The sequence below is a fragment of the Melopsittacus undulatus genome, chromosome 5 (genome assembly GCF_012275295.1).
Source record: "Melopsittacus undulatus isolate bMelUnd1 chromosome 5, bMelUnd1.mat.Z, whole genome shotgun sequence".
Lineage (NCBI taxonomy): Eukaryota > Metazoa > Chordata > Aves > Psittaciformes > Psittaculidae > Melopsittacus > Melopsittacus undulatus.
The window spans coordinates 61,244,975-61,271,450 of NC_047531.1; the positions used below are offsets into that span (position 1 = coordinate 61,244,975).

At 40.8% G+C, this 26,476-nt stretch overlaps 1 protein-coding gene across 3 annotated transcripts; it reads right to left on the reverse strand.

The window, feature by feature from the left end:
• NUDT4 (nudix hydrolase 4) lies at window positions 1-24,746 on the reverse strand. 3 transcript variants are annotated; one of them, XM_031043721.2, is made up of 5 exons: window positions 24,626-24,746; window positions 11,969-12,079; window positions 4,691-4,735; window positions 2,344-2,431; window positions 1-502 (listed from the first exon to the last, which is right to left on the reverse strand). In XM_031043721.2, the coding sequence occupies exons 2-5, from the start codon at window positions 12,020-12,022 to the stop codon at window positions 300-302; spliced, it is 390 nt and encodes a 129-aa protein (XP_030899581.1). In that variant the 5' UTR covers window positions 12,023-12,079; window positions 24,626-24,746; the 3' UTR covers window positions 1-299. The 3 variants fall into 3 exon arrangements, with proteins under 3 accessions (XP_030899581.1, XP_005143169.1, XP_005143170.1); XM_005143112.3 differs by having other exon boundaries at window positions 24,343-24,746; XM_005143113.3 differs by having other exon boundaries at window positions 2,344-2,428; window positions 24,343-24,743.
• Between the last annotated feature and the right edge of the window lie 1,730 nt (window positions 24,747-26,476).

The following is a 26,476-nucleotide window of genomic DNA, read 5'->3' on the forward strand; positions in this document are numbered from 1 at the left end:
TAAGCTGAACACCACTGAGATGCACATTTTATTTTAGAAGATATGGAAATTTATATACCCAAATTTCTTTAAAAAGAAAAGAAAAAATTGCCTATTAAGGCATCTTAAAAGAAAAAAAAAATCCTTGTATGGCTTTGGTTTGCTGAGATACTCTTTTACATTGTTAAAAAGGAAAACAATGTTCAAATAAATTTGACATTATGACACATTCACTTAGAATTGACAGTTATACAGATGCCTACATGTGATCACAGATGTCTCCCCTTGTGATGACATAAATAAAAAGGTAATCCAAATGTTTATCTCACAGTAGAGGGCAACCCAGAAGTCTGTGCAGAAGTGACGTATAAGGAGTTATTATCTGGAAGAGGGGGAACCACAGAGTTTCCATTAGTGGGTGAACAGCTCAGTTTCAGTTTTTCCAAGTACTCTGCATGGACAGGCTTGTGACACTGGAGGACCTTGATGGCATCTTCTACTTTAAACCATTCTCTTTTCCTTCCTGAACGAATATAATCCACAAAGAAAAACAGTGTTACAAATCTGTAACAGCACCATTTGTTGCTATCTGACTATTCACTTTCATTTCTCCTACTTCAGAAGTTCAGGTTGTCAGGCAAAGGATAAGCGTGAAAAGACCTTGAAGGAGCACAAGCGATTCGCTCAAGCTTACTGAAATGCACTTCATATTAAAGGCTTTCAGGTAACTTCTGAAGCAGATACTGGGCAGAAGCACATATGACTGTTCATATGCCCCAAAAGCTACATCCAAGTCCCTACAGAAAATGATGTTATTATTTGCATGACTTATTACTGCTCTCCCAACATTGCCATGCCGAGCAGAAAACCAATTCGAAGAATGAACTTGCATGCATGAAGTTACAGAAGAATTGCTTGGTCTAATATAGAAAGGAGTGCTCTATAATGAAAACATATCCATGCGTGTAGTTACTCAGGTTAGCCATATGTTTTAAAAGTAACACGTTATACTAGATATGTTTAGGTAAGTTGTAAAGACTGTCTTACTAGAGATAAGACTTAAGACCGACTTTCTTATACAGGTCAGTCCTCTTAAAATTAGAGGCCTCTGAAAACACTTCGACAAGGTAAAGGATAATATTGTTGAAAGTGGGATTAACTATTTTTCATTTGATTTTACAGTGTTATAGGTCCTATGCTTGATATTAAGACACCTATAAACCACTTGTTTAAGACCAAGGTATGTGGCCCCACCAGGGCCATTCATCCACTGCCAGTGGCAACTCTCCAGAAGGAAGCCAGTAGCAGCAGGAACAGAACTGGCCTCACAGGCCCAGTACAGTTCCAGGTACAAAATCCCCTTAAAACAATTCCATTCCTGCCGATACTGATCCTTTTAAATAATGGACTGATCATCAGTGTTGCCATATGGGGAAACTGACATGCAAATAAGAGGGTGCCCTCCCACAGCTTGAGAGTATTGTAACCAAACCATTCTCTCTCCACCTGAAACTGGGCAGTTATGAAGCTACCCTTAGTTCGATGCCAGTCACTGACAGACCAATGGTGCTAGGCTTATGAATGTAAACACCTCCTGAAAAGGCCAAAGCATAACTAGTCAAGGTAGCATGTAATTTTTTGATACCAATTCTTAGTTAACTATAAAACTTCAGCTGGACCAATACACTGGGTGAACTAAGCTTCTAGAATCTTTACCTTCAACATGAAGGAGCTATACATCACAAAGAATGTTAATAACTAAACTGTGTGACAGTGGTATCTGTATGACATATACATACTGTATGTATGTATATACATATATATACACATACATATGTATACACAGAAGAACAGATATCTCAAGGTCAGCACTATCACTACTGAAAAGTTAGGCTACAGTGGAAGTAAGTACTAGTGATCTCACCCTCTGCCCCATGGACTCTGGGGAAAAAGAACCTCACCAAAAATTTTCAAAGATTTCTCTTTCATTTTTCCAAACACATTTTAAAAACCACAGTGGAGCCTCAGGCAGCAAAAATATTCTACTTTATAAGGAAAAAATAATCACTATAATATTTGGCCTTAAAAAAATAATTAAGAGCTGTATCAGCAACTACTAATGAAGTTTATTCCATCATGATACTTAGAATACCCTAATTAATGTAAGAGTAAAACTACGTTGGAAGCAGCCCTAGCTATATGTATGCAAAAGTGTGGAAGAACAGCATCACAATTTGCAGTAATTTGAGTTTATAGAACAGAATTAGTATTCTCCCAGAATGATATGAATTGCTTCAGAAAAAGAAAAATGAAGGCTGCTTAATACGTTTGAAGCATATACATGAGGACAGAGAATGCATTTACCTATGTTAACTGAATCCTCCCAGTCTTCCAGTATTTCCGTCACCGTAAGAACATAAACGTATGTCCTGTGCTTCCGATCCTGGTTCTGCTTGAATGGTAGAAGTAGATGTTTTAATTCTCAGTAACAAAACAACTTTCAGACTCACCACAACTGTAAGATCAGCAATGACTCACCTCTGAAGGATACTTGCCAGTGAAACCTGAATCTTATTTTCACTAGAAGAACATCTGTACTGAGAAGGCCCAGAAGGATGAGAAACCCCAAGTTTTATATAAACTGCTACTTTATTTTACTAATCTAACCACCACCCAGAAACCAACAAACCTAAACCAGCCCAAGCAAATCTGAAGATCTAGCAGTTGTCCATTAGTACTGCCAATTACTTATCTTTTAGGTATGTTGCATATTACCCACAGTTTTATGCATTTGCTAAAACAGTTTCCACAACTCATGTTCCTAAATGACAGGTTATGAAAAAACCTTTGGAGGATGGAACTGCTGCATCATGTGGCTAGATCATCTACACAGTGCTGCTATAAAGTTTCACTCAGCAAGCGAGGCAAATTGAATAGCCTATGTTTGCAATCATGACAAACACACAAATCATTACCATCTGTTCACTTGTCAGATTTGCCACGTTTGCAGCACTAACCAACTATTTAGAAAGCACACTGTTTTGAACAAAGCAAGTCAAGTAAAGAGCCTGACAGAGGCAGCCTGCTCAGGGCAGGGTTACTGTGCCCCAGCCAGCCCACCATGCACAGACATTACTCCCTGCTTGCTCCAAAGCGGCCTAGCAGTGCACTGTGAAAGGTGCAACCTGACTAACCAAACCACATTGCCCCTTGGAAAAGGGCTGAGCTCCTAGAAAACCCAGGATCATCTACAATTACAACTATATTAAGAACCAACAGATGTTATGCCCTAGCTCCCCTTACAAATGGTTTTATCCTTGTGCCAATAACCATTCCTACTTAACTCTGTTTCACTACACTTAATATAGTTTTAAACTGTTGCTCTTTACTAGGAAATAAAAAAAAATACTCCAAGACAGTTCTTTTGTCAGTATTAAATGGAGTAAATACATCTGGCTGTACTTCTGGAATACGAGGACTCAGCAGCAATGTAATTTCCATCTTTCTCTTAGTCCCATCCCCAGGTTGCAATATGTGGCCCCTTCAGTGGTACTATTAACTGCTTGTGGGGCTGTGTTGTGAAACTGAAGTAGGGCCTTACATTAGAAGTAATCTAGAAAAATGCCACTTAATCTTTTCTCTCTTCTAGTCTAGACAGCAGTAGATGGCTTCAGAAGAACAGACAGCTTAATTATCAAAGCATCGTCATCCCTTGCAGCTGTTTTAAGGTAACAAGATGAGAGGGTATCCCATCTCATTTTAATCTGAGCTAGGAAATACAGAATACTTCTGCAGACTAACCATCAGAGTTAACACAGACACATTTTTATGTATAGGACCATCCAGGTGAACTCAAACCCAAATCAGAAAAAGGGCAAGTACTACTAACTTGGTCTCCTTACTTCACAATGGGAACACCTTTAGCACTGTACTGAACAGTCATACACGACTAAGTAATTTTTCACGTAGGAAATTGCTACTGGGAATACACTGCCTTAAACTGTCAAGATTCATACCTAACTGCTGGACTAAGGGACTTTCACCCATCATACAGCACAACAAAATTGATCTGAAGACTCATACCTACATTTCTATCGTCTACTCCTGTCTAGAACCTGAGCAGAAGGTGGCAAAACCAACACTGAAAGAAGTACGTCTAACACACATCCTCATACTGTCAGTAGTTCAGCATCTGATGTTTATACTTCAGAATAAAAGCTTTGAAGCACATACTATTGCTAAAGGTCAGATTTATGTTATTCAAAGCCTTAGCTTTTTTAGTGAATCAAAGCCATAATGAAATACTTCATACACAGCATAATGACTCCATCAATTTAGGTGTGTGAAAGATAACAAGTGACTTCAGCAAAATCTAATCAGAGACAAAATGCACGTGTGTTATTTCAGACATCCTACATCTTTTAACATTGGTTTCATTTTTTAAGCTTCTAGAAGTTGTCTCAGTACTAATTCAATCTTTCCAGGGAAGTTCAAAGTACTTTGAAATCTTCCTATTCAAATCTTTGCAAATCACACAACAGCTACAGGAAATCACCTGTCTGCTGTAGCATTTCCAGCAGCATGGCAAAACTGTAAGCAGGTAATACTTAGAAACCCAAGTCTGACATTGTAGTTTATCAAGGCTCACAAAAAACACCCTCCAACCAAACCACAAAAGCATTGTTTTTAACAGATAAAAGAAATAGCTGACCTCAAATATCCCAAGCAGTCTGCCCAGCTTTCCCTTTACTCCAGCCTACAAAACAAGAAAAGATGTTAACATGTGCTTTTCATTTCAAAATCTAAAATATCAGTTCCAGCCTCCTACATCAGCATACACCTCCTTGTTAGGGTTATTTAACTGAAGGTTTAACTAGGCAATATGCATTACTTCTGGAGTTTTGTGTTTTAGAGTACTTAAAGAGTATTAGAGCACAAAAGCCTGTCCTAATGAATGGATCAAAGAATGCATAAATCTTTAAAGTTTTTCATCCAGACCAAAATACTGTTTTACTTACCATATTCTTTGTGTACTGTATTTTATTAGAGAGATAAATCACAATACTGAAATAATCCAGGGAAGTAGATAGGACAAGATAAAACAAAGTAGTACAATAACAAATCTAGAGAAGATATCATTAAAACCCCATTGCTATTTTTTGCAGAAACTTAAGTCCAGTCTTCAAGGACAGTAACAAACTGAACCGTAGGTTACAGGGTGGATCTTGCAGCATAATGACTTCATGTACCCTAGTTTTCATACAAAAGCAGAGCTTTTGGTATGTAAGCTTAAACCCTCATTTTCATCCCCGTTTCTCTGCCAACAGTTTGAATTGTTTTTGTAGTTAATAACATTGCAAAAGGCTCCAAATTCAGAGTTTTACACCAACTTTTTAAAACAACCCTTATGTCTATCAGCCTGTGCTTAGTGATCTTTATCAGCACACTAAAGGTGGTTGTTATATTCTACTAAGACTCTAGGGGTTTACCTCCCCCTCCACTCCCCAAAATAATATTTAATGCCTGTTTAATTTAATTTAATCAGTTCTGGATCATCCATTTATTCCAAACAAAGTTTGGTCCATCCATATGCTTGAAGCCTAAAAGCATATGTAGTCTACTGGTAAAGAAAGCCATATTTAGATTTTATTTGTCCTGTTGTATAACCCACATTTAAAATATGGCTTAGCACCAAGATGACATTTTCTACTTTTCAGTCTTTGTTTCCATCATTAACCAAAGAAGGTTACTGATGTCTTTATATAAAGGGCCATATGGATCAATTACATCAAATACATTTTAATGAATAACTCTGACAGACAACTGGGCAGGCTTCAGCAATAACTCTAATCAAAGATCTTACAAGTGAATTCTTTCTGTGTCTTTTTAAAGAAAGCAGATGGCTGGGGTTATTTATTAAGCAGTTTTGATGAAGGAAGTATGATCACAGCCCATGCAACTCAACAAGCTTATCCAGAACAAGAGCTAGACCTAAAGTTACTGCAAAACTACATACAATATTCTTCTGGTGGTTTGCTGTGACGATAGAGATACCTGTCCGAGCTCATGAAGTTGAAACACATAACTGGACAGGCTGGATAAGTGATTAGGCAGTGCATTAATTATGAAAGAGGCAGATCCTTATTTTGGTCTGAAAAGGTCAGCTATGCTGTAACAGGCACTCAATAAATATGTGGCTTTTCAGCATGACAGAGCCCATTACAGGCTCTGTAGGTTTCTCAAACCTTAAGAAAAGCTTTTCCAAGTACCAAGGAGTTGCTCTAAAAGGGACTATGCTACACGAGAGGGAGAGAAAAAACTTACTTCCCCCCCCAAAAATAGCTTTCAAGATTTTGTAACTCTAAGCAGTCCTAGACAATGCCTTACTTACATTACAAAGATATCTTAAAGGTAGGTCTATGGGCAACAGGACTGTTGAAGGACAAAATCTCACCATCAGTAGATGCAGGAGGGCTTGTCTGAACGGCTAAGTGGGAGCCTGACATTCAGCCGATACCCAACACATGGCACAAACACACAGCCAGGTATGTTTACTAATACTGAATAGCTTTCATAGGGAAGTTTTTTTTAACTTACTGGTACTCCACAGTTATGATGCATGACATTGCTCTAAGTGGAATTTACTTAAAAGCATCTCTATTATCTCTCCAAGCAAATCAGTGGTTTAAACAAATACTCTTAGAGCTGAGTAATTCTGAATTAAACAATAAGAAGCACTCCATTACATTAAGTGTAAAAAATTCTCCCACGCTTACAATGAAACTTTCATGCACCAGATGTTGCTATGTAAATGTGATTACTGTCTCTGATGACTTGTTACTCTCTAGGCAAAGATATGTGCTTCCAAAATGTAGCATCATTCCTGCAGAGTAGCATCTTTTGAAAACCACTATACCCCAAAAGCACAAAATAGTGGTAATTAGTGTAATGAATTTCCTCTGAAAGTGATATATTCAACTGATTCATTTTCATAGTTTAAAAAGCATCATCAACTTGACAGTGATTTTTTTAAAGTACTTTTGCTTAACAAAAATATTTCCTCCAAGTTCTTTATCTTGCTTTGTGATATGTGTCAAAATTAAGTGCTAGAGGACCAAGACATGATTTGGGGCTTTTTCCCTAGAAGATCACCTAGAAAGTTCCTACTTTCCCAGTTGTAAGCTTCTATATACATTCAATACACTGACTGTGTTCTGGACTTAGAACGACTTTATCTCTAATAGCTTTCTTCCTTTGGCCTTTGCGTATCCATGGCTGTTAAAATACGATTCCTTAAACAGAATCGAATGGGCTACCACAAGTGTGTAAGTCTGAACTTTGGGAGAAAAGACTGAAAAATGCCAGGCATTTGTTTTGACATACAAGCTGTTGAATTAAGTGCTATACCTCTCAGAATGATTCCCTAAGAAAATCTATGAGTACTGTGTAGATAAGGTCTCAAATCTTAATTTATGCATATATTTTCATATTAGTCTAAATCCAGCCAAAAACTGTCCCTTTCATTCCACTCTGCCCTGGAGGGCATTCACTGTTGGCAGCTCTAGGCATACTGCAGTCTCAGATGTGCAGTCACACTTGCTTTTTGCTTCCTGTAGATGGAGCAAGAGTCATGCTGCAGTTTAATTCTTAGGCTAACAGTCCACCAGGGCAGAAAGTTGCTTAAAATCTGAAAGATTTGTGTTATTTTTAACTGTGGAATCTGTTGGATAGTACTTCAATGGCTACGCTTCTGAAGGCACAAGGCAAGGCTATTCCTGCCCTTTCTTTCAAACTTTTCTAAATCCAGAAGGTATCACTGTACCTGCCACAATCTTCCAGCTGAAACGGTGTTTTCTTTCTGAAGTATCTACCTAGTAGTCTGTAACACCCTATCATTTTTCTAACACTAGACACTTACTGGAGCAGATTCCTCTATTTCCCGTGGGACGTCTTACATAGTATTACTGCCATTTCCACTGCTGTTGTGGGTTACTCTTCAGGATCAGCCTCTTCTCAGAAGCTGTATTTATGCAGGTCTGGGAGGAATTGCATATTTTTTGGTAGACATTTCAGTACATTAGTAAGTTCAAAGCAAGAGTCACAGGTTTGTTGTGAGATGGAGAAAGGAAAGGGAGTAGGAGGGTGCTCCTTCCATTTAAGAGGCTGGACACCATCAGCTTGCCAGCCTTATTATTTGTATCATATTTCTCTTTGAACACCACATGTACAAACAACTTTTATTTCCATCTTCCACACTATGCAATTAAGGACTGAGCTCCAAATTAATTAATAGAGCAGCTCCTCATTCAGATGATGTTTAATACCTTTCTGGGATTGCTTTACACTCTAACTTCATTTTGGAATTCCACTTTCAGGTTCGTAAAAAGTTACTGTACCTGAGGAGCCTGACATGTTATCTAAATGACTATAGCCTGTGAAGTCATACTATGAAGACATACTTACATGAAACATACTAAACACTCAGTAGAGGCTAAACCCCACATCACTAGCATGAGCAAAACTAAAAATTGTATAATGGTGCCACACAGGCAAACTATGGAACAAGTGCAAGGCACAGAGATTTCACTACAAAGATGTTTGTTTGGGTTTTAAAACAAAGACTTTAAATATAGTACTGTTGGTGGGAAAGTGAGGGATATTTAGAAACAGAGGGCTACACATTGTGAGCTGTTAGCACTTCTACCAAAAAGAAATGCCATTGTAACGCCCACTATAATTTCTTCTATTTTAATAGACTAATATAAACCAATGCTTAGTTTGTGCATGATCCAATACTGAGGAAACACAGTTCAAACCAGTGCCACAGTTTATTAATTCACAAAAGTCTTAACAGTTCACTGTACTGTAACCAGCTTGCCAGGTGACACTGACCTTAGTTTAAAAATAGAAAGGACAGCCATCTCTAGAAAGGTTAGTATGAATTTCCATGACACAAATCAACCCCTGAATACTGTTCTGGCTTTTCTGTAAAAGCGGTGCTTTGCAATCTTGTGGCAGCACACACGATTCAGCCTATAACTTAGGAATATTTTACTTTAAAGCATAAGCTTTTAGCACTTACCAGCTACACAAGTTATCAAACCCTCGAAACCCTGAAGATGTAGAACAAGTGCCCCCAAATGACTTCTCCTTATTAAAGCTCCTAGCCTTCAACAATTCCTCATGTATTTGCAAGCACAGCTCAGAACTGAACACAGCAGGCAGTTTGTGTCTTACTCCAGAACATCATAAAAATATACCCAAAAAGCACAGCTATTGTAGTATAAGTGAATAAAAATTGCTTTACCTTCTGAGCAAAACACCCCTGTGCTAGCACCACTCAAGAACTCTGTTTGCTGGGTTCTCTTCTACCTTTAGAAACAGTTTCTCTTGTGGTATCTAAGCACTGATGACATTGGCACTTTGAGTCATTTACAGCATGTAGCCTCTTACTGAAATCCTGATGACAACACATACTCTAAGCAGCTACAGAACAGCTGAACATACTGAACACATTGAAAGGTATTAAAAGCATTTGCCTAAACCATGTGTTTATATGTAACCGATTTTAAGATTAATTTTGTGTGATAAGACAAATAAAACATGTATCAAAAGAGCTTTGTAGGAGTGAAGGAGGCTGGCCTGTGTCTTCAGGTCTCAAAACAGCGTAGGGCTGCTGAATAATGCAGTTCTTGATCAGAACCACTGTGATGTGTGAGAAAATCTTGCTCTGCCCTCAGATAAAAAGTGAGGGCAAGAACAAAATTGAGCCATGAAGTGAAGAACTGCTTCACATCATCACAGCAGGTACTCACTCCTATTTTGCTTTTTCTGATTTGCCTTGTTTTTTTTTGCCTGCTGATGTGAAAGCACACCCAAAGGGAAAAAGATCTTTCAGAAGTAACCAATATTTTGGTATGTGTATGAACTAGAGAAGCTCACAGCATCTGGGCAGTGTGTGCACTCCAATTGGGCTTTTACATTAACAGAGAAATCTGTATCATCCAGTAATATTCTGTACTAATTCCTTAGCCTAACCTTTTAACCCATTACCCATGCACTGCAGAAATCTGCAAGCAGAGCTGCAGCAAAGCCAGGACTTGGCAGTGTTCCTCAGGATATTCCTAGGGAATAACCATGTGAAGTAGAAAACTAGTTATCAGCCCTCAGATCACAACTCTCACTGGTATACTATTTTGCTATGAAGTGAGGCAGAGCTTTGTGTGCAGCACTGCATTCCCTGCAAGCTGAGAAGCTAGACCACTCGGGCAACTTCCAGTAGTCAAACACCCAGCAGCTTTTGTGACATGCTAACTGCAGACAGCTCCCTTTGAGATCATCATTCTTCACCATGAAAGAAAAAAAAACCCAAACATATGGCTACAGTTCAGTCAGCTCTAGTTTGACATGGAGATGAGATTTTACAATTCCTCATCTTGGCAGATCAACAATTAAAACTACCAGTGTTCACAAGAACACTGAGCCAATGACTGTGCTTTTTAATCCCACCCATCAACAAGTGGCAATGGGAAATACCAGGACTTTCCCCAGAGATGCTATCACCTAGAAGCCTAAATCTTTGCTGACTCATTCCTAGAAACCTGTACCTTTGCTCCTTAGACTACCTTGTGGCTAGCTGCCTCCTTTACTTTTACAAATACACAAGCATTTATTTGAGTATGTCTTGCGCAGCTTGAAACTGGCTCCTCCAGCAAAACTGGATGGTCAGAAAGTTTGGAATAATTTTGTATCAGTGTGGCTTATTTATACTTAAACCTTGCTGCATGAAGGCTGCCAAGAGCATTGAATACTGAACTAATCCGCTCCCTGTGTAAGAGGGGAGGAGGGTTACAAACACAGTACACAGAAGACCTAATTTTGACACCAAATAGCAGGCAGCATTTGGTACAAGTTGATCTGTATCAAGTTCCAAGCCTCTACAACCCAGCAGAATCAGTCTTCAGGCTAAGCAAGCTAAACTACTAGATAACACAGCTAATAAACCCCCCCAAAAAACACATTCTAGGTACTAATTAGCAACAATATTACTGTGTTTTGTGAATAATAGTGGTCAAACTGGGACACGAAAACTGGTTAAGGGTAGCAGAAATCCTGTAGTTCACTCACTTGCCAGGACACATCCACTTTCTTTGAAACCTTACACCTTCTATTTAGGAAGTATGCTATAAAGCATTAAGAGTTAAACAGGGGCTGCTTATGTACTGCATAATTTCTAGCTAAATCAAGTGACTGATTTCTCTTGAAGCTCTGTTTGGCTTACAGTCCTGGCTGTTGGATACTGAAGTAACAGTTAACAGTTTGCCCAGAAGAAATAAATAGCAAGTTAAACCCCAAATGTCTGAATTTGAAATTTAAGTGCTATACTAGAGTGGGAAACTGCACTAACTCATTAAGACTTAAAGCTCTGTTTTGCCTACAAGTAGGGGCAGAGATACAAAGGCAGACTATACCTATGGTGCTCTCTTGATAGATAAACAGCCTTAAATATACTTAAGGCATTTTTATTGTTGAGTTCTCAACTGCTCAGATAGATCAGTTTCAAATCCATTTGGTTTGGAATGTTCTCAAAGGTCTGTTTATTTCTCTTCCTTATGTAGCTACTCATCGATGGTTAGTTCACCTTCAGTCTGTTCCAGAAGAGCTGTGAGTCAAACATTTTTTGCACAAACACAGAAATGCTACGCTACTATAATATGTCATTTGGCATAAAGTCACAGTTCCACTTCCAGTAAGTGTTTATAAAGTCAGGCAGAAATTTAGCTATGAAAGCGTGCTGGGAAGCAAGCTAATTAGTTCACCTCACCACATTATACCCCAATCCTAACACACACTGCAGCTCTTTGAATTTCAAAACCATAGAACTCTCAGTCAAATAATGGACAAAGGAGGTAGAATTCCCTCTTTCATCCTGGTTCCCCAATGAAGATAGCAGCGGCAGCAAGAAGCTGGATTTCAGTTTTATTGTTACCTCTTCATACACCTCTCTGACAGCTGCTCCCCCTGGTTCTTCTTCTGGTTCCATTCCTCCACCTGGTACAATCCACTGATCTGGGTATCGGCTACTGCTTACCAACAGCACCTATAAATAATAACAAATGACCATTAAATATAGCTCACAAGTCAGGAATACTGGTACTAGCTATTTTTCCAGCAATGCACTTATTCACCTAGCCAGACGGATTATAGACTTTCGAAATTGGACAAAACAGGCAACCAGGAGTTGCAAGAAGTGGAAAAAAAGAAGTAAAATTGTTAAAACACAGTCTTTTTAATACAATTAAGTCAAGATTATGTTATTGTACTCTCCTTACACAGACACTTCCATCAGATGCTTAGACACTGTGAAACACTCAGGAATGAAGACATACAACAGAAGTCTAATAGCACTATTCTCCATTACTGAGTAAGTCCTAGGGTCATATAGACCATGAAGCATGAAAATTCAGACATTTTCATCACACAGAAGTTAAACAAGCTTCTTTTCAGCTCCTGAAGTGTTATGTTAGTATGGTACACTGCCAGTATTGCATAGCTACATTATAAGGAGAGTACTTAATTGGCCCTTGTCCAATTTGGTTTCTTCTAACATTTCTGTAAGAGGAAAAGCTGCCACACACTGAATTTTAAATTATTTCTAAATTTAGGAACTTTCTTCCCCAAGACACTTTAATTTCACATAATTTGACTCTGCAATCTGGACAGATCATTGATATATACCAATTTAAAACGCACCATCTATAGGGCCTGTCCCTCATACTTTTCAAAGCTGAGATTTTAGCCTCCAGTCCAAAAAACTAGGAAGCCTCATATTTGGAGTAATTTGCTGTAGAAGCTGATGAAAATTAAGACCTTGATTCAGGACTGCATGGAAGTAAACAGCGTAACTTGAATCAGAGAGCCATCCTGGTAAGTAAGACATAACCATCTGTGTAGTAACATGCTTCATATTCTAGGCAATACTTACATAAGCTCTACTCTGAAGTCAAATGACAACTGTGGGGAGCAAAGGCCAGTGTCAGTGCTCAAATCTTTAATATCAGTTAAAGACTAGCAATAAGAACCTCAGTCTAAAGTATTGACTGGTGTCAAATGGCTGAAGTGACAGGCTAGTCTTCACCAAACTTTATGGTCTTTAAACTCATCCTCTGTTGGATTAAGCAGGAAAATAACTCCCTGATGAGAGCAAGAGAAATGCTTACCACTTATACTGCATCCCTTTGGCATCCACAGAAATGCAGTGTAAGTTCACCTACAAGAACTGGGAGTGTTAATCAAGATGACTGCATGCCCTTGTGAATACGAGTGTGCATACTGAGGTGCAGCTAGCAGAAACTTCCCTAACAGATGTCTTCTTTATTTGTTATTTTATTGCAGTTAAGATTAGTGTTACTGTCCACTGTAAGAGAGTAACACTATTAGGATTAGTATTCTCTATTCTTTTCCCCCAGTTTTCCTACAACAAATAAGGAACACAGCAGAGCCCTCATTTCGCACAGAATAGTTCTTAGCCTCCAATTTACATGTTCACATTTCCAGTCAACATAAATACTTTTTTCAGTCACCTAAAAAACCTAGAGTAGTCAGTAAAGACAGCAAGGTCAGACTCAAATGCATCTCAACTTGATCTTTACAGCCAAAGGTTTTAGTTTCCTAGGATCCTTTGACATTAACAGAAGATTAATGCGTTCCCAGAAGGTACGCAGCTTTACTAGATGTAAAGAAAGTTTTTGAAACGTAGGTGGATCTATATCTCGACAAAGAACCACCACCTCATCAGTACTTAAACAGCAGTAGTAAAGCTCAAGTTATGAATTCACTTGTGGGATCAGAGACATAAGCATTACACATTATTTTCCGCTGATGAAACTAACACTCACTGCAGTCATGTGGAAGCTACCAACAATGATGAACAAAAGGATGATTATATCACATGAAATCATTCCCAGCTTAGCAGAATGGTTTTAATCAGCATTCATTGTTTAGTTAAGGCTAAACATGAAGTTCTTAATTACTACTAAGGGATAAATCAGGTTGCTGTTTCTGGCCATGTACCATAAAGCCAGGAATTTTTTATGCCTTCCTATATACATAGTATAGACTACTGCTAACCAGATCAATAGTCTATTGAGCTGTGTTTATATATCTGTTAGCTTTAAATTACCCTTTCAAGAAGCAGAAACAATACACATTAAAATAGATCAGCTCTGGTAGATGGGCTTTATGCAAGATAAACTTCCAAGCATTACTGCTTGGAAACTCATTTTGGCAGCTACCCAAGTCTCCACTAACCCTGAAACTGAAGCATTTTCTTAAGCATCTTTCCCTTTATGCTTTATTCTCCTGTAACCCCACTGCTTTTATAGGCCAAACCCAAGGGACCACACTAAGGTATATCCCCCAAGGCTTTTGGGTGCACAATTTCTTTCACCCAGTAACATTAAGATTTGAAGCCACAAGGGCACGAGGCATCCATCACTGGGAGTGCTAGAAAAAATATACTCAGTGGTAATCAGTTTCTGTAAGAGCCAAGAACCAATAGCTAGCAGTTAGAAGACTCTGTGATATAGCTGAAAAGCATTCCACACAGATACTTTCAGTTATGGCAGCAAGCAATCTTGCACTAAATAGCATATTTTTTGTTTTTGTTGTGTTGTTCTTTATTCCATGTAGTGGATATAATTTTCAGGTGTTTCCATCTCTAAGTGGCTAGAAAATACATCTCATATTACCTGAATGACTAGGCTGTAAATATAAAGATCACTTAAAAATGAGGACACCCAAAAGCTGTGGTTAGTTGACAGTGCACTCGTATGCCAAAGAGGTGCAAAATCAACAGCAAAAGCCAGCAATTCACCTTCTCTTAATACAAGATAATCAAAGCAGGATAAGAGAGATCTAAGTTGCCTGGACACCCAGTCTTTTCTGAGGATGTTTATGTTCACACAAATTAAGTACTCTACTGGAAAGCAAGGCTGCAAAATCTCATACATCTACGTATTTTCTGGCCTATGCACACCAAACTTTACGTCATAACCTCGTTAGGCTCAGAACAATGGAAGCACTTCCCATGCAGAGAATCTTTGTATCTTTGAATGCAGAGAAAGGAATTAGATCTGTGGTACATTACTTGCTCGTGATCATGTCTCTGGAAACGGCTTACTCTTGATGACTCCTCTTCAAAAGATTTCCAAAGTATGCAGTAATGGCATAAAATCTGCTTGCCTAGTTATATTGTGAAGTTCATCTTACTTCGAAGACTAAGGTAAAGCTATTATTTCTGTAATACTGCCAACCCAGAAAGCAAAGCTGCAGAATTCAGCTAAGAGAAGAAAAATTCTTCCACTAAATCTTACTAGCCAAGTTTTTACCTTGTTTTCAATTCCCGGAATAGCAATGACCTTTTGAGTGCAATGAGGAAGAGAAGCTGTTAGCCAGCCTACTTGTAATAAGCACCTCTCGATATGCTTAACCAAGACGTGGTTAACCAAGAACCCAAAGGTAATTACAGAGCACATGGCACCATGAGACTTGCTCACTATAAATGCCAAGCCTGGAGACAAACAACTGGACACTTCTAGAGAAAGATGCCAAAGTTTTGGCCTGTTTCGTGTTCTCAAGTCAAAAGAAGCTTGTGAAACAGTTAGTAGCTATATATTCCAGAAGACTGAAATGGCAACAGCTCAGAGCAATATAAATTATAACCACAAGTTATTCCTCTCTGTATTATTTTTTTCTCCTCATATCAAGCACTCAAAAGGTAGAAAATGGCTTAAGGTTGTACAAAAATATCATTGTTTTCTGTCTTCCTTAATTGTAAGGCATTGCATCTCACCAAAATAATTGTATTAAAACCCAGGTTATGTTGAAAATTAAAAAGCAAGGCTAAGGTTCAACCTTGCTACACAGAACAAATGCCCACAGCTGGATTCTTTTCATTTCAGAGTAGTAATCCACAATTTAAATGACACAACAGCAGCAGAACCCACTATAACCAGCTGCAAGGTATTTTTCTATAGCAGATATGTAACTTGCAAGGAACAACTAACTTATAGTTGGAAAGATACCATTCCAATTCCACAAATTTGTCATTAGACATCTTTAAGCTCTACCCTCCCAGCCTAATCACATCTATACCTCTCTTCCCCACTGCACACCCCATTTTCTTCCGTCATCATTCCCCCAATCCACTAGCTATGTCCAACTTACTGTTTCAATTACCTGATGGAGATACCGAAGTTTGTCTTTTTTATAGTAAAAATGGCAGTTAAAAGTAACAACTGTCAAGAGGAAGGGAATCAACCTCTCACCTCCAAAAGACCACTGAGCATGTGTGGTTCAGTTGCCAAGAACACTGTATTGCTCAGGTGTACAACTGAACACTGCACAGAGAAGGAAAGGAGGAGGAAGGTACATGGAAGATAGGATCTAGCTCCCAAGCTCTATGAACCACTTCAGATGTACTAGTCTGAGTTATAGGAAAGATCATAAAGGCAGTAAAAGGTACCTCTCAGGTACAAAACAGTGTCAGAATGCTGTTAGAGATAACAGATGTACTGAATGTTGGCACAGGCATCAGGAAACATTAAGGAAAAAATCCAACCATACTTAGGAAAGAAAAAAAAACCAACCAAAACCCACGATCCACGCTGATGTAAGTTAATATAGTATAGCCTAGCACAGTCAGTATGGAAACTTCAGCCTAAACGGTTGTTCTGCCAAAGCTACAAGCACCTGAAAGGACCATAAAGCTTGTTTAATCCAAATACAGACAAAACAGTCAGTCAAGCCCTATGTTTTGTTTAAAAATGGCCATAAGCAGATGCTCAGGGAAGATGACAAGTAGAAAATATTTTATTACTCCACAACACTTCCAACCTCCAATTGTTTTCAGCTCAGGAGCTTCCTTAAAAGTACTGGGAAACAACTCTGCTACAATGGAGACTTACCGAGAAGAAAGAAAAAGCACCTCTCACAAACTCTGGATTGTATTTGCAGGTTTCATGTTATTAATTCCTAGGCAAAAGCACACATCTCCAATTAGACAGCACATGTCAGCCTGCTATTATAGTTATGAGATTTCATTTATCAAACACTTTCTGCTATTTTATGAATCATTCCTTCATTTCAGTAGTTCTGAAATAGCTTCTCAGTTCCCCTATAGGTTACTGGGGTATCCTTGTCCTATAGTGTCATTGTCTCTCTTTTCAACTCCAGAAAGTTGAAGAATGCAATAGAGCTTTACAACTTGCAATGCCAGACAGGTAGCGTTCACTAAGAAATATACTCCTGCCTTCCGGAAAATATTCTTGAGCAATTGCTGACAGTCCTCATTCTCTACTGCAACCATTTTCAAAACTACTTTAACCTGGCAATGCAATATGCACAGAGTTATTGCGGAGTAGTAAAGAACCTCGGGGTCAGATCTGACAGCATTTTAAAGCTAATTAAAGTCAAGGCTGCAACATCTTTACTTTCTCCCTTACACTGGCACAATGAGCTCAGGAAGCTAATCTGGCTGAAAATTAGGTTGTACCATTAAAACCTAGTTTCCAGCCTGCACGTGCTCAACAATGATCGGTACAGAATCATACAAGGGTCAGCACCATACAAACTGAGGCAGAAAGGCATGACTGCAGCTACTCAATTTCAGATCAGCCTAGGCCAATTCAAGAGCCTCTAACAAAGTACTTCACAGACAATAGAGTGAAAAGGAGTCCCCAGCCATGAGGGAGGTTAAAAGAAGATTTAGTCCCAGTGAATAGGAACTGGCAGAGCAGCAGAGAAATGGCATAGCTAGCAGTACGTTAACCCTAACACACATTAAGTTGAGCACAGCATCTTGAAATCAACTCAGAAAACTTGGTTCTACACAATATACTGCAGAGTTTGATTCTATCCTCCCAGCTTTAAATAAAGATCACTTCCTAAAGCAGCAGCATGATGCTTGGACATCAAATCAGTACAACTTTATCAGCATTCTGAAGATGAATGATAAATATATACATATATTTTGATAATAATTCAAAACGAGATCTGGAAACTATTTTTCCTTTGAGATATTCCAATTTTAAGGCAATATATCAATTGAGAGAAAAACATCAGCCTTTTTCAGAAGAAGCTGTACTTCAACTGGCAATTAAAATTTTATTATTATATAGAGCTTATTTCACCTGAAATTCACATGTTTGGCTAATACATTATAGTGATGCACAATCCAAGTACATTCCTCTGGCTATTTAAAGTACTTTGTTTTGTACTTCAACTAAAGTTTTTATATCAGGAACAGACAGCACTATACTACCATGGCACATCAGTCAGATCATGTTTCCTCTTCTCAGCAAGTACTCAAGTCACCTGTAACATCAGATCACCTCCTAAGCTTCAGTATGATTTGAACAATCAGATGTGGCAGGTCTCGCAGTGCACTGAAGGGTGTGGATCTTCCAATCAGCCATATAGCAAAAGGAGATTCCTGGCTGCAAAATATTGTGCAAGCAAATGAGAAACCCCCTGCCCAGTGTCTATAAAGGAAGTTTTACTTCTCATGCTCTATCAGCTCCCCAGTCCAGGTCACAGTACGTTCTTCTTCACTTATGCTTGTCAATACAGACCAAGAAAGAAAACACAGAAGGAAGATGAAGACCTAAAACTCACTGTTTTAAGTGGAGACTGTTGCCCATGTCTTTTAACTTTAAACCATGGCCTAATCTTGAGCAGCACTGGGCTTTACCAAGTTACTCAGCAACATAATCTGTTTGACTAAGGGATCAACTTCCAAGCACGTGCCAGAAACAAGTGGGCCAAATCTCTGAGAACCTTTCAGCTGCAGGTAAAGACATGACATGGTTATTCCTTGACAAGCACCAATTACCTGCTAGCCTTTTTTGCCTTTGAGATACTTGGGAAAACAAAGAAAGAAACATAACTTTCAAGACAAAATTTGTTTTAAAACATTTCTGTTTATAGGGCTGATTCCACTGAAGTATTTAAGGACTAAGAAGCACCAAGTCAGCTTTTTAAGTGTTCTACAAACAATAATGGAAAAGCTACACAACAACCTGTGGTCTGGGAACTCATATAACTGCAAAAGATGCTTTAGAAAACAGGGCTTCAAATCCTAGCTAGACATGTCTGCATAAAGGTGTATGTATTTCTGAAAAAGCCTGCTACTCTCCTTCCTAAAACCACTGCTAACACAAAGCAACAGCAGTACAGAACTGAAAAACCCTACCATTTTTTTAAAACAATGAAAGCAACCACCAGAACAAGGTGGTTCTTACAAAAGTGTTTCTTAAATCTTGATATTCTACAGCCCAAGCAATAAAATTCTCTAAATCAGACCAAAAAGGAGATACAATAATAGGAGCCTACCGCTTTTAACTCAAAGTTACGAGGCAGCAATTCGCATGCAAGTGTGTACCGTGCTACAGGAAAAACCATAAATACACGTTTCTCAGAAGCTTGTGGCAGTACAATTACCCTCACTACTGTCTCAATAATAACAACAAAACTGACAAAATTAAAAACTGGAAAGCTTCAAGACTTCTTTTTGTGTATGAAACTACTTTGCTAGATCTGCCAGTAGCAACTGCTGGCTTAACACTAAAGTAGGGCTTTCAATGCTATATTCAACTGCATAAAGCAGTGTTACAGATGCCAAAATCATTAGAACACACTCAGGTTTTATATTCAAGGTATTTAAAAATAACTGCTCATTTACTGGTACAATATCTAGTTGATGGAAGAAAAACTAGCTTTTAAAACTGTTTTAGTTACCCAAATGAATACAAATATGTTTATTACTATTTGCTTTTCCTGCCTTAAAGGCCTGCCTCATTCTCTGCTTTCAGCGGCAGAAATTTTCTTGCCTAACCTCTGCCCAGACCCTAGGACAGCAGCATTTTACGTAAAACCAGTTTTTGCAGAATGCATAAGCAATTCCAACCCATGGAAGCAGTCGTTCCTCACAGACTGACACAGGTTCTCCTGTAGGCTTATCCTAAAGCTTCCATCCACATCTAGGTGCTCAAGAGAGACTTGTATGTCCTCATATACAAGTCCACCAGCCCATCCCAGACTGCTGAATACCATCAGCTTTTGCACGCACCTAACAGTTTCTGCTTGTTCAAAGAAACAGCCTGCAGCCCCCACACATTTCACGCCACATTGCCTTGTTTCATTTTTCATGGGATTTTTCCTGCTTCATTTCCAGATTTTTTTTTCCAAACAGACCATGCCTGCAATTACTGCTTCATTTCCATTAAGAACAGAAAGAGCCAGCACTTAAGCTCTTACCCAGCCATCTTGCTCTCTCTTCAGCCCAAGCGACAACAGAGACCAAAACAAGCAACACTTTGATAATAATAGTCTACCAGATGTTCTAAAACACTAGAAGAAACAAACCCCAAATTCCAAAGCTAGTGGCCACCCTACTTGTCTATCTGGGCTTCCTCCAAGTTTTTTTTATTATGTTTAAATCATAGAATATTACAGCATGAAGGCTACTAATTCTAGACCAAAAATTGCTACACAGCACTAAATCTGCATATGTTGAGTCATCTGAAGATAAAGAAAAAGGAAGAGAGGATTTCTGCTGTGGTGCATCTGGACAATCATCAGTCACCTCACAAATAGATGGTTTCATCTGCAACACCAGCTCTCAAGACAAAGCAAAAGCTTTTGACAGGTTGCAAGACTGCAGGCAAGCCCAGTTTCCAGATCGTAATACCCAAGAGAGCTGACTCAACAATTTTAAGTCTGGCAGCAAAGACTGCTGGTAAGTGTAATTGGACAGGGTGCAATAGCTGCAGAGCAGGAGCTCAAAAGGCTGTATTTCAAACTGTCTGCAGGGACCACCAGACTGAATTTTGCCTTGTGGTATTCTAGAGCCCACCTGTGCTTCACATTAAGAAAAAGAAGGGAACAGAAAATTAATGGAAATACAATATGGTTTTACCAAAAACATCCTTTGTTACTACAGTCTTTTTCATGTTGTTTCACAGTCCATAAAATTCAGCTGTAACACTGGCTTCAACAAGGCCACAAAGGCAGAGCAAGAAGTACAGAGACAGGAAACAAACTAAGAAGCCATAACATACAGATTTAGCTAGATAATGATTACCAACAGAGATATTAAAAGTTTCAGTGACTGGCATGATTTTCATTGGTTGCAAGCACAAAAAGCTGTAACTGAAATTTGTAAGTCTCCAAATTGAGATGCAGTGTCCATAATGCCATGGTATTGACAGGAAATTTCATGCTGAAGTTGCAGAACAAGGATCACAGTTGCTTAAGACAAACATATTGCAAATCTAATGCCCAGGACGCTAGTCCTGGTACAAATTCAAAGTTCACAAGGTGAGAATAAGTAGAGACTTAAATACCACCACTAATCACAAGATGACTACACAACAGCTTTACACTCATGATAAAGACATGTCCTATCACAATGTTTTTTCTAGTACAGCTGGAGAAGTATCAGTAACCTTTTAAACAACACAGTGAGATTCCATCTACAGCAACCACAACTTCTGCCCACATTAAAAAAATATGTTTGTCAAACTGAAGGAAATAAAAGAGCTGCCATGACAGTCAGAGTAAGAGAAAACTGGTTTTAGGAGATGAGGCTTTAAGACTTCAAGTCCATCAAAAATGCTAAGAAAGGAATGACTGCTACAGATGAAATTACTAGAGATGTCAGAAAGCCAAGTGCAGAGAAGGGGGAAAAAAGCTAAAGCACAAGCACAAGCACAACCAGATATGGACTGACCTTTCAGAAAGTCAGAATGGAGTAGGAAGACAGCTTAACTCTAAGATTTGTGTCAGAAGACTGCTGCAGATACTCATTCCTCCAGACAGAAGCTAATCAGCTTCAGCTGAAAAGTAGAACATGATCTGTTGAGAGTCTTAGAGACAGTATCTCCAAATAATAAAAAGTTAGCTTCTACAGGAGTTTGCCATTCCCCTCTTCTTCCAATCACTCAGATACTACCTTTGTGCTCCTTCACAGCAGATGATTCCCTGCATTTAAGAGATCCCTGGACACGCAGGTCAGCTGAAAATCAGTGGTACAATCTCTAGAGAATTGGAAAAGAAACACTGAAGACATTCACATGGAGTCTGAAGTAAAGCAACACAGAAACTTATTAAGACAACAGGTTTCAAGAACAGAAACATGCCTCATCCAGCCAATTCAGGGAATGTGGCTGGTGCTACAAGTTAATCACAAACAGTAGTCAGGCATCAAGCTTCTAATGAATAGGTTCTGTATTGATATAGATGGAGCTAGCACTTGGGAAACAGCTCAGCAAGCTCAAGATATTGCCACTGCTTGTCTGGAAACAGCTTATCGGAAAATGATTTGAACTGCTTCCTCACCTTAATCTATGTCCAAACTCTGACTTGGTGTTACCCCATTCATTTCATCCTCAAGTGTGCCTACTTGCACAATGCCAAAACCCAGCCTGATGTTAGCCATATAGGTACTCCTGCCACAACACCACAAAGTGCTCCAGGACAACAGGGTTAAAGCTTAAACACGGGAACTTTAGATTGGATATAAGGAAGAAGTTCTTTACTGTGAGGCTGGTGAGGCACTGGAATAGGTTGCCCAGAGAGTTGTGAGTGCTCCATCCCTGGCAGTGTTCAAGGCCAGGTTGGACAGAGCTTTGGGTGGCATGGTTTAGTGTGAGGTGTCCCTGCCCATGGCAGGGGGGTTGGAACTGGATGAGTTTAAGGTCCTTTCCAACCCTAACTATTCTATGATTCTATAACAATTGCCAGCATCCACTGTTCCTACTCAGCCCAGCAAAGCTACTACCACCATCCTCAGCCTCAGAGGGTGCTCCTACACACAAACGATTTTTTGAAGCAACCAGTGGTCTCATTGGGATGCAAGACTGAAAGACAATACAAGAAATAACAGCAGGAAATTGAGAATAAATTAAAATTATTGACAGCAGAGACCCCAACCATGAGCTTCCAACTAGAGTTTGGTGCAAGAAAGCCGTAACAGTGTCTCAGGTGTTTGAATTTTAAACTGAAAGAGGACCCAAAAATACCTACTTAAGACACATAAAATTGTGAAGCACACTGAAGTATCACATGTGTTGCTGAAACCAAAGAAAAGCTAGACCAATAGCAAAAACTAACAAGATTCCTGAAGGGCACTCCTCCTTATAATATTAGAAAAAGATGATCAGTATGGTTCCAAGGTTGTATTTATACTACAAAAAGGGAATGGCATATACCAGAACACCATGCAACATTTTTGCCTAAAGCTAAAGGCCCGTGTTTTGAGACATGGCCTCCCTCTGCTGTGTTATGCTGCTTAGCAGACGTTTAAGCAAGCAGCTTGCCACATTGGCAGCTCAGGTATAAACACTATCCATTTGCTGGAAGAAGCCAAAGGGGTATGTGTGTGTGTATGTAACTCAAACCCTAATCATTTTAGTTATTTTATAGCTATTAAACAACAAAATAAAAACGTAAAACAGTATGTTTCCAGACTGGGATAGTCTGTAAACGCATTGTGCAATGAAGACATCAGCCAAGTTTCCAGAAAACGGTCAGTGGAATTGACCTTGGCTAGGAACACAGGACAACTTTGTTGCCGCCTCCGATTCTGCTGCAACGTAAAACCCTGGCTAAGCGCTAGCCTCTACAACTAAAACCGCAACGCAAACTCCCGCCCTGAACAAAGTATTTTCAAGCACCAGTTCACTCTCTTGGTGGGAAAATAAGGTTTTCTAAACGCGAGGATTTTCTTAACCCACACTAAGGCACGGCGGGGGATTCGTCCTCGGGCCAGCACCAGCCTTGTCCGCGCTGCGCCATTACACAGGAACCTATGCTCTGCGCGTTACGGGCACACAAAGGATAACGCAGGAGTCGCAGCCGGTGTCCGGTCCCGCCCCAGGCGCTGGTGCCTCCTTCCCGCCCCTCAGTCCGAGGGGCGCCGCCCGACGCGCACAAAGGAGGGCGCCGCGCACGTGGGCCCGCGCTCGCCGCACCGCCCCGCCCCAAGATGGTGGGCGAGAAGCGAGCCGCGGAGCTGCCGCGCCCGCCCCGCCCCACGGCCAGCTTCGCACAGCCCTGCTCGGTACGGCTCGACCCGGCATGGGCGCCGCAGTCCCCCGGCCTGGCGAGCACGGGTACCGCACAGTCGCTCCATACCCCAGCTCAGGGGAGAGCTCTAGCGAGACTGTGCTGTGGGGTGTCCCACGGGAAGAGCCCGCGCCCCCCAGTTAGACAAAGACAGGCAACACCGGCAGCAGATGGTGGAGCGGGAACCCCGCTCGACCCGGGCCAGTCCCGGCGCCCCCACGTGCGCGGCGGGCTCACCTCGTCCTCCCGCTCGCTGCGGAAGCACAGACACGCCGCCCGCTTCTTGTAGCCCTCCCGGTCGTACGTCCGCGTCTGGTTCGGCTTAAATTTCATCATAGAGGCGGTGACACGCCGGCTGTCCCCGGCCGCCGCTGCCGCCACGGCTCCGCTCTCCGAGCGCTGCCGCGCCCCCGGAACGCCGGCGCGGGCCCCCCGCTCAGGAGTGAAGAAGGAGTAAGACCAGCCCCAGCTGCCAAGCTACTGTCACAGCAGCGCCGTACCACCGCCCCGGGAGCCGCACCTCGCCATGGAGGCTCCCTCGCCACCTCGCTCGGCCCGGCTCGCCCCTCTCAGCCGCCGCGGCGGCCGCCCCTGCGCCCACTATTTAACTGTAACACACATTCCTGCGCCCGCGCGCGCCGCCCCGCACCGCGCAGGCGCCGGGCGCGGCAGTGAGCGGACAGGCCACGGTCGGCGGGCGGGGCCGGGAAACTGGGCGGAAGGCCGGTCACGGAGAAGTTGGTGGCGTGCTTAGTCACCGGTGGGGTTCTGCACCGGCTTTTGTGGCGGAGGGCTGTGGAGTGAGGCTAGTCCCTCAGTCGCCGGCCCTCAACGCCTAGGGCTGGCAGGAACTGGCCTACCGTCGTGTTTGGGGTTCAGCCCCCAGTGTCCTGCCGAGCCGGTGGTGTATGAGGTGATGTGTGTGGTGGTGCCCCACAGGCTTGTGCTACCCGGTGTCCCAGTGAGGCGTGAGAGGCCTCAAAGATGAGTGGGGCTGCTGTAGGCGCCGCTCCAGCCCCTCTAGGCCAGTGCCTGGCGCGGCTCTCCGGGCGCGGCTGGGATGCGGCCTCGCTGACAGCCTCTGTGGCAAGGAGCCCGGAGAAGGTGTGCGAAGCGGGTGACTTCCAGCTGCCCGGCGCGGTGGGCGGGGATGCGCACAGCGCAAGTGCTGTAATAGCAGCGTGGCTTTGCCAATGTAAGTTACGCTTGTTTTGAAATAACTTGTTTTTAGAAGAAACTGGTGTAGGCAGGTAGGGAAAGCAGCAGCCTATACTACTTATTTATTTATTATTTATTTAATAAGTAACACCTGGGAGCTGAGGATGGACAAAAGGCCTACATAATCCTGCTGACAGGCCAGGAGGAGGTTTGCTATCCACATACTTTTAGGTATGAAAGGGTGAAGGCCCTGGTGTCTTTATTATCATAAAAGAATTCCCCAAAGCCCACTCAAAAAACAAACCAGGGAAACCCTGGTCTGTTCATTGCCCCTGGATTGCTGTCAACTGCAAGTAGCCCTCACAGCAGTTTCTGCATGTGCAAGAAAGATTGCTTGGTCATACTGCCTGATGGAACATAGCATGCGTTTATATACTTGTAGTAGAAATCACCCATCCAAACTCTTTCATAAGCTTTTTCCTTCAGCATATTCTGATATTCAGTAGGATCCTTTGTACTTTTAGAGCAGAACAATGTGCTTTAAGTTATCCTACTTGTTTCTTGTTCAGAACACCTATTTTTTTTTCATCCTAAGATTATTCTTTGAGCAATCTTGTTGATCTGTAACAGGTCAAACTTTAGATGCTTTTCTGACATGCATTGTGAGGCAATGGGTTTTCATCACTGGTTACTCTGGTTCTTAATGAAATTTGGACCTTCTGAATGTGGACCAAGTGCAATGAGTCAGTGCTACATCATGCTTGAAAACCGTGGAAGCTGAAGGAAGGAAAGCACAATTATACTGAATATATCATCTTGTTAAAGTTATAAAAAGCTGCAAAGTCAAACACCCAAAGATTAAGAAATCCCAAATTTAGTTTGCTTTTACGCATTGATTACTTATATAAATATATTTTTTAAGAAGTCTCCTGCCGCCTTTGCCATGTAGCAAATGGACTGTCAATTTCTTTTCTGTTTCTTATTCAGAGCAGATGCAGGTCTCCTTTATCACTACCTGTCACCAGTCAGGCCTCAGGCTATATACAATTTTAGTGTTTATTTAATGGATCCCTAGTCAGAATAAATCTTTCTTTGTGAGGGGAGGACCAAAACCCAATAGGAGCTGTAATTTTTAGTTCAAACTTTGAAGGGTTGAGATCTGAAGCCTTTGAGAATGCTGAGGAATAAAACCATGGTTTGGTTTTTGCATCCA